We start from the raw sequence: 9062 nt of genomic DNA, 5'->3' as shown, positions 1-9062 counted from the left end.
GTTTCTTTTTTGGCAATAGTGCTAATCCCAATTAGTCCTGGGCAATGTCTTTAAACAATGTCATTTCACTATTTTATTGCAGATTAATTCTTAGATCGTCAGAATGTCCCTCTTCAAACATAAGAAAGAAAAGTTTGAAGTTAGTGAACCAATAAACATTTCCTGTTTTCCACATGTCTCAGAGAGTGGAGCTCCCAAACCAGTTGCATAAGAAGGAAGTGAAAACATGTTAAAAATCAGGGCCAGCTCCCCTGGCTCAGCCTGGAGGTCTGGCTTCTCAGTCGACATGAAGGCTCTCCTTATTCTGGGGCTTCTCCTCCTTTCTGTTGCTGCCCAGGGCAAGGTCTTTGAGCGATGTGAGCTTGCCAGAACTCTGAAAAGACTTGGAATGGATGGCTTTAGAGGAGTCAGCCTGGCAAACTGTAAGTTAACTCTTTTTCATCCTTTCAAATAGTTAGCCAGGTGTGGAACAGATACTAACAGAGGATGGACAAAATGAAAGGGTCTTTGAACGTTTTTTTCTTTCTTGGAGGGTTTATACACTTCAGTTCAGTTCAGTTCAGTTGCTCAGCCATGTCCAACTCTTTATGACCCCATGAACTGCAGCACGCCAGGCCTCCCTGTCCATCACCAGCTCCCGGAGTCTACCCAAACCCATGTCCATTGAGTTGGTGATGCCATCCAACCATCTCATCCTCTCTCCTCCCCTTTTCCTCCATCCTCCCCTTCTCCTCCTGTCTTCAGTCTTTCCCAGCATCAGGGTCTTTTCCAATGAGTCAGCTCTTCGCATCAGATGGCCTAAGTATTGGAGTTTCAGCTTCAACATCAGTCCTTCCAATGAACACCCAGGACTGATCTCCTTTAGGATGGACTGGTTGGATCTCCTTGCAGTCCACGGGGGTCTCAAGAGTCTTCTCCAAGACCACAGTTCAAAAGCTTACACAGCCCAAAAGCTTATACACTTACAATGGTTAAAAACATCAAGTTGTTCTTTTAGAATCAGATGTACCAGGTGAAGGATTGAGGCATGGTGGGTCAAATTCTGTATCATTCTAAGCATGCCAGGTCCCCATGTACTCCTCTAGTGCTGCTAAATTTGACAGCTGGCACATGTAGACTGACAATAAGATACATTTTAGCACCTGGGACTTGTCTGTCAAGCCCTTGTTGTTTGACTCTATAGCCATTTCTAATTTGGATCTTGGGTTCTGAATAAGGCAGTATTTTTCTCATTTTTAATCCCTCTAACATGATGTGCACTTTTAACAGCAAAATTTTTTAAAAATTACATTGAACTCTTAAAACAGGGACAGTGGAACTATTTTCCCTCAATCAGCATCTATATAAGGATCCCTGAAATGCAGCATGAAATAACATTTTATTATTCTGACTCTAGTTCATTAATTATTTTTCATTTTCTTCCACAGAATTTAAGATGTGCCCTAAGGAAAATTTCCTTTGTATTTTAGTCCATATTTGTCAATGTCATCACTGTAGTTTTCATATTGAATTCAGATATTCCCCCCCATAACTATTTTTGAATGAGTTAGTCAATGGCTAGATGGATGGATGAATTACCCAGCCTTTGCTATTCTATGATTCTTGCCTGGATTACAATTTGATACCCAAATTCACCTTTGGTATCATAAATTTTCTTTCTCCCAGAAAATCCTTATTTTTTGTAATAAAAAGCATTTTTCCATTAGCATATGCATCTGCTGCTAATGACCAAATCCACTCAACAACTCTGTTTATTTTTCTGTTCTAGGCTCAATCCTACCTGGGTGTTAAGTAGTAAGGAAAGTATAATAGCAATGGAAGACACAGCTATTTTAATATTTTTAAAGATATGTTATCTTTTTCATTTGTATTACCAAATCATTTGCTAATAAAAAAACTCTCTGAAGGGACCTTTAACACCAAGGTGTTAAAACACTTTACAAGTAAAATACATCTTTATACTTATAGAGTAAGTCATTAGTAAAATAAAACTAGTTAAGTAGAACTGATTATGCTATAAATTGTAAGTCATATGATTTGCTCTTTATTACTCAAAATATGTTTTTTTCAGGGATGTGTTTGGCCAGATGGGAAAGCAATTACAACACACAAGCTACAAACTACAATAGTGGAGACAGAAGCACTGATTATGGGATATTTCAAATCAATAGCCGCTGGTGGTGTAATGATGGCAAAACCCCAGGAGCAGTTAATGCCTGTCATATACCCTGCAGCGGTAAGACAAGATAATGTGGAGTGATGGTACAGGACTCACCTGGTTATACCTATTGAGTTATCCAAAATGTTTGTTCAGGTTTTTCCATAAACATCTTATGGGAAAATTGGAACAGTCCTATAGGTCAAGATTCAATAGAAATAAAAAAATCTTGAAGGATTCATCAGGGACCTATAAAAACTCCATCTTAACATCTAGAAACTCTATTATTCTCCTCCTAATTTCTTAAGTAAGAAATTAAAGAGCTGGTATCATAAAAGGTTGCTATTTGCTAACATCCAGGAGTTTCTGGAGTGACCTATCACTTCATCATAACTGGACATGTTGATGCTTTGTAAAGAACAATGCCATTCCTACTGCTTTCCTTGTTTGGGGAGGATTAGCGGTAATTTTGTTGCATGGTCTTTTTTTTTAATCTACCCTCCTTTATTGGAAAACAGAAGAATTACTAGTTAATCAAAGTGGAGGAATATGTGTGGTTTTTTAAAAAAAATTGTTTTTACTTTTTATTATAAAATATTTAAAATATACTGACAATTAGAAATGTTACTATAATAAGCATCAATATGCTCATCACGTACTTTAACAGTTGCTAACATTTTGGCATATTTACTTCTTTATATATTTTTATATATATATATACATATATATACATATATATGTATATATATATATATATACTTGTTTTTGCTGAGTGATTTTAAGGTGAATTAGAAACATTATGACATTTCATTTATAAATTCTTTAAAATGAGTCTCCAAAAACACATCTCCTATATAAAAATTGTCATTCTAACAGATTTACAGATTTGTTTAATTGAGGTGAAACAAGTATTCTATTGACTTCCTTTTAAAATAGAGAAAGCATGTGGAATTTTTTTTAATTTTTAAAGAATTTATTTATATTTTTTATTGAAGGACAATTGCTTTACAGAATTTTGTTCTTTTCTGTCAAACCTCAGTGTGAATCAGCCATAGGTACACATATATCCCCTACCTTTTTTTTTAATCTCCCAAAGCATGTAGAATCTTTAGTGCCTGAAATATTGGAGAAATATAGCAGAATTGATACTGTTAAATTTTTAAATATAAAAAATCCTAATAGAGAAGATGAGTCTAAGAATATACTTTTGTTCCCAGTTAATTTATTAAAAAAATTTTGTATTATAGAATAACCTGTTGTCATTGAATAAAAATTCTTACTACCCAGACATGTATGACCATTGGTAAATTTTGGTTTCCACATGTTCTTTTGGAATACACAACAATCCCGGACATGACTGTAAAGCTATATTATACACATTTGTATCCACATATGAACATGTAAGCAATGTGGTTTTCAACAAAAGTGAAATTATACTATATTTACTGCTTTATAATTTTGTCTTTATTACACAAAATTATTTTTGTCAACAAATACCAATCCTTATTGTTTTTTAAAGATGAATAGACTTTCACTATATAAATACTCCATAATGTATCAACCTAACTCTTACTGTTAAACATTTAGGCTGGTTCCATTTATGCCCTTTATTAATTGAAACACTTTGTATACATATCTTTCAGTACATCTCTTATTATTTCTTTAGGATCAATTTCCAGCATTGAATTGCTGAGCAAAAACCTGCTAGGCCAGTTTTTGCTTGTTTGTCTTTTTTTTTTAATAGTGCCTCATAAAAAGAAAACCTTCTATCATGCTAGTTAAGAATTCCAGAGCTTCCAAGGACTTTGGTAAATGAGAAACAGATGCCAAATGGGATGGAATGAAGAGTTTCCCCCAACATCAACAGATATACAGACTCTTGAACATTATTTCAGTTGTTCTTTCCTCAGCCTAAGAGAATAAAGCTGACTGAGCCTAAACTTAACATTTCTATGAATGTTATTTTCACTTCTCACCACCTCTTTTTCAGCGTTGCTGCAAGATGACATCACTCAAGCTGTAGTATGTGCAAAGAGGGTTGTCAGTGATCCAGAAGGCATTAGAGCATGGTATGTTTTTTTTCCCCTTTCAGTTTTATTGAGATGTAATTGACATAAAGCACTATATAAGTTCAAGGTGTACAGCATAATGATTTGACTTACATCAGGAAACAGTATCACAAAAATTTTTTTCTTCTATTTCTTTAATTTAGTGAACATCCATTATCTCGCATGGATACAAAATTAAAGAAATAGAAGAAAAAAATTTTTGTGTCTGATGAAAATTCTTAGGATTTACTCTCTTTTTAACAATTTTCATATATAAACGATAGCAGTGTTAATTATATTTATCATGCTATATATTTGTTTTTGCTCTTTAGTCACGAAGTCATGTCTGACTTTTGTGATCAATAAACTGTAGCCTGCCAGGTTCCTCTGTCCATGGGATTATTTCAGGCAAGAATACTGGGGCAGCTTGCCCTTCCCTCCTCCAGGAGATCTTCCTAACCCAGGGGCTGAATTTGTATCTCCTGCATTGCAGGCAAATTCTTTACTTCTGAGCCACCAGGGAAGCCCCATGCTGATCCTTATATCCCTAGTATTTATTTATCTTATAGCTGGAAGTTTGTAGTAACTTTGCCTGCCTTCCTCCAATTCCCCTTCCCTCACTGTACCCAAATTCTCTTGTGGTTAGGTAACCACAAATTTGACCTCTTTTTCTTTCACTTTCTTGCTTTGTTTGTTTGTGTTTGAAATATAATGGATGTACAACACTATGTTAGTTCCCATTACAGAGCGTGGTGTGTGTTAAGTATTAAAGGAGAGAGCTCTTTTATCCTATTGCTATGAAAGAAGTGAGAGAATATTTCCAAGGATCAAAGTATGGTACTGAGACCTGAAAATTGCAGCTTAAGATTCATGCTAAATGGTGTATAACATAGAAACCATCTACTTTAACTGATTAAAAATCTTATTCTTTTACTCCTCAATTTATTTTTGGGAATTTCTAGACGTTTTAAGATTCTCCACCTTATACCAATTCCTTGTCATATCTTAACATTATTTTTGGAATTTATGGAACGCACTCTGCATTTGTGCTGTGAACTACACAAGACTCAACATTTGCAATCAGATGTTCTGTGCCCTGGTGAAGGTTTGGGGGAGATGTGAAGTCCTTGCTATAGGTATCTCCAGTTAATAAACAGCAATACTTGGATCTGCCTGTAGCTTTTATTTCATGTATTGATAAACTGTGTTGTTTTCCCAAAGGATTTGAAGTATATGTAATACAATGAAGCTATGTTTCAACCTATTACCATTTGTTTCATCTTTCTCTCTACAGGGTGGCCTGGAGAAATCGATGTCAAAACCAAGATCTCACCAGTTACATTCAGGGTTGTGGAGTGTAACCTTGGCGTTTTCACTTCAGCCCATTTTGTCTCTTTTTCATATTAAGGAAGTAATAGTTGAGAGAAAGGTCATACTTTCAAACAAATAATGTTTTTTACAGAAGCAGGAGCATGTGGTCTTTCTTTTAAGATACTTAATGTTTACTTCATGTGTTTATTATTTGATGTTAGGCCCACAGTGTATTTCAGTTTGTTAATAGACCTAATGCTGGTGAATATTTGTCTAAAATCTTAATTATCTAATATATATCCAGAACATTCAGTTCTTAGAGAAATAGCGCAGACTGAATCTTGAATCCTACAAGTACTACCCAATATTCAACAAAAATATAGCAAAATAATATCTTTAAACAAATTGATCTTAGGCAAAATCCCACCTGTGTAGTAGTCATGTAACACCTTAATCTGTTCAGTCATCTCCAAAAACAGTAAAAAATAACCACTTTTTGTTGGGCAATATAAAATGTTAAATAGAGCAGAATGCCAAATGACTAAAAATGAAGAAATCCTGATTTAAGAATTTTGTTTTCATAAAGTGTGACCTTTGTTTTAAACATTGTCTTGGAAATGTTGCATTTAAACAGCTTTAAAAATAAGCTCAGAATTTATATGTCAATCTCTTTTAGCCCTTTTAAAGAACTCAATTGTGCATCTTGCTGTCATGAATGATATGAAGACAGATTAGATGAGCTGTTGTTTTTTCTTAATGTTATAAGCTTAGTTTCATGCCTTATGACAAATTCAGAGGCAGAAGAGTTTGTAAGTATTGAAATCATTACTAGTTAATCCCAGGTGTGAAATCATGAATGCTGTAAAAAGTACATTTTCAGTAAAAGCTTTGCAATTTATACTTTGTCTTTCTTTGTTAAGTCATTCAGTGTCTCTGAAAAAATACATACATCACATATATTTGAGAAAAAGATTATCTGACAGTTAGTATTTCCTACATCCTCACCTGTACCAAAACAGCTAGATTTTTTTTTTCTGTTTGTATATTCTCTTTAATCATAGAATGCACATTCACATTAAGTAACTCATTTTTTCCTCAATGGATTTAATCATAAAGAGATAACATGTGTATCATCTTAAAAAGAAAGCTCTTACAAAAACCAAAAATAGGTAAATATTGCTGAAGAAAAATCCATAAGCATGCTGACAGATCTCTGTTTTTTTATTGTTTTTGGCCGTGCTACTAGGCTTGTGGGATCTTAGTTCTCTGACCAGGGATTGAACTTGGATCCTCCACAGTGAAAGCTTGGAGTCCTAACCACCAGATCTCCAGGGAATTTCCCTCACCTAATTCCTAAACACAGATCTCAAATGGGCCGTCTAATCAGCCTGGTCATCTTAGTCACTTCTCTGAAACCCTTCTGTGTTGGGGTCCCAACTCCTCAAAATGACTGTCACTATTTACTTCTTCTCCCATTTCAAAGTCCCGGCAGACATGCCAACCACTGGCCTTCCACACTCTGCTCTTGGTAGACCACCCAGCCTCACATAGCTCTGACAGAACAGAAGCAACTCATATAAAATCCTCCCCTCCCGGCCACCGTGACAGAGCTCACGGCTCTCCCTGGGCCCACCCTCCCTTCCTTCCCCTTATCACTGGGATGAAGGGCCTCGCTCCAGCGTCTCCACGTGCAGTCTCCATCACAGCCCTCTCACCACTCCAGTTTGGGCTGAGGGTTTCCTGGCCCTCCGTTTCTCCCTCTTTGCTGGATCACCCCCTTCACTGTACAGACTGCCCTGGTAACCTTTTATCTTACAAATAATCCTCTGTGGACTCTGCATAACCCTGCAAGTGCAGCGTCATTTCAGACTCCCTTTCACAGCAGCTCTCTTCCTGACGGCTCAAGAACCCTGAAGCTTTTCCACAGCAACTGTGGTTTGGGTGGTGGTTTAGTCGCTGAGCCGTATCTTACTCTTGCGGCCCCATGGACTGTAGCCTGCCAGGCTCCTCTCTCCATGGGATTCTCCAGGCAAGTATACTGGAGTGGGTGGCCATTTCCTTCTCCAGGGGATCTTCCCAACCCAGGAATCGAACCCAGGTCTCCTGCACTGCAGGCAGATTCTTTACTGACTGAGCTATAAGGGAAGCCCACAACAGCTGTACCGTTTTATATTTCCATGAGCCATGCATGAAAATTTCTAGACATTTTGATTAAACTTGTTTCTCTTTTTCTTATAATAGCCATCTTGTTGGGTTTATAGTATGACATTGTGAACTATGATTTTATTGATTTATTTTTTCCTTGAGTTCTATCTGTTTTTGCCTCTTGTAGTTTGACACTTGTTAGGCACATACGCATTAAGAATTGTTATGTCTTCTTGGAGAATTGACCCCTTTCTCATTATGTAATGAATGTACTTCTTTATCAGCTGTGATTTTTTTTATATCATAAAATGGGCTTTCATGTGGAAAAATACAGAATGCTTCACGAATTTGTTTGTCATCCTTGTGCAGGGACCATGCTCATCTTATCCGTATCATTCCAATGTTTGTATATTTACTGCCAAAGCAAGCCCCAACTGTGATTTTTAAAGCAACTCATCTTTAGCCAGTCTTTCTAAAGCATTTAACAAAAATTTCTTTGAACAAATTGTGTTTACACTCATGTTTTGTTGTTACATAATATTAAGCTATGAAATCATGGGAAAAATGACTATTGATGCAGTTTAGGAACACATGCACTGAGTCTCATGGAGAGGAATTAGTAATAGAAGTTCCTGGACATAAATGTGTGAATAAGTCAGTGTTATAGACAAACTGTATAGCTAGGTTATGTGTTATTGCTGTTGTTTGGTGACTCAGCTGTGCCTGACTCTTTGCAACTGCATGAATGGCAGGTTATGTGCAGGGTATTTTAATCAGTTCTTATCATTGGATATTCGGGTCATTTCACTAGATTTTTTATTTGTATAAAGGATACTATAATGAATATCTTTATAAGTAAATCTAAATGCACATCTTTTCCAAAAAGTAGTTTCTTGTGGTGCTTGATTTAATAAGTATGAGCAATTGAATTTTTGTGTTTGTTTGTTTCTTTGTTTCTTTATTTTTTTGTGGAGTTTTTTTGTTTGTTTATCTGAACAATTGAATTTTTGACACATGAAGTTTACTCTCGAACCTTCACCACAGCTGCATGTGAAAATGCATATTTCTTCACATCCTTTTCAGTAATAGGTGCTTTAAAATATATTGAGTTTTAGTGGTGAAAATTGGTATCTTTTTAAATATTTTGTGATTGTTTTTACGTTAACTTAGCTTTAAACTCAAACATTTAAAAAGTGTATTTAAAATTTTTTAAATGTTAGCGTGCTGCCATCTAGTGATAAATTTATGTAAGAAGTAAAAGAGTAAGTCATAATTTAGTAATTTCATCTTGTAATTGAGGAAACAATAAAGTGTATGCATTCAGACCCCAAGTAATATAGCCGATTACGAGCAAACTCAAGAGCTGAAAAATCCAAGTCAGGCTCTCATCCAAGATCTGA

General features: G+C 35.7%; 1 protein-coding gene and 1 non-coding gene across 2 annotated transcripts; one reads left to right on the top strand and one right to left on the bottom strand.

Moving 5' to 3' along the window:
• Positions 1-239: 239 nt before the first annotated feature.
• Positions 240-6415, top strand: LOC139030855 (lysozyme C, kidney isozyme). The gene is made up of 4 exons (XM_070454618.1): positions 240-422; positions 2072-2236; positions 4149-4227; positions 5501-6415. Exons 1-4 carry the CDS (start codon positions 287-289, stop codon positions 5565-5567), a joined length of 447 nt encoding a protein of 148 aa, XP_070310719.1. The 5' UTR covers positions 240-286; the 3' UTR covers positions 5568-6415.
• Positions 6416-7986: 1571 nt separating this feature from the next.
• Positions 7987-8089, bottom strand: LOC139031002 (U6 spliceosomal RNA). The gene has a single exon (XR_011483432.1). It is a non-coding gene; the product is annotated as a U6 spliceosomal RNA (small nuclear RNA).
• Positions 8090-9062: the final 973 nt, after the last annotated feature.

Source organism: Odocoileus virginianus, chromosome 24 (assembly GCF_023699985.2).
Source record: "Odocoileus virginianus isolate 20LAN1187 ecotype Illinois chromosome 24, Ovbor_1.2, whole genome shotgun sequence".
In the NCBI taxonomy this organism is placed as follows: Eukaryota; Metazoa; Chordata; class Mammalia; order Artiodactyla; family Cervidae; genus Odocoileus; species Odocoileus virginianus.
Note: the sequence above shows the minus strand (reverse complement) of the source record. Positions and strands in the feature narration are given on the sequence as shown.

Excerpts from the sequence above, each read along its gene's own strand:
- LOC139030855 (XM_070454618.1), top strand. The coding sequence starts at position 287 with ATGAAGGCTCTCCTTATTCTGGGGCTTCTCCTCCTTTCTGTTGCTGCC. Across the intron at positions 423-2,071 it reads AGGAGTCAGCCTGGCAAACT|GGATGTGTTTGGCCAGATGG; the intron begins GTAAGTTAACTC and ends TGTTTTTTTCAG. Across the intron at positions 2,237-4,148 it reads CTGTCATATACCCTGCAGCG|CGTTGCTGCAAGATGACATC; the intron begins GTAAGACAAGAT and ends CCTCTTTTTCAG.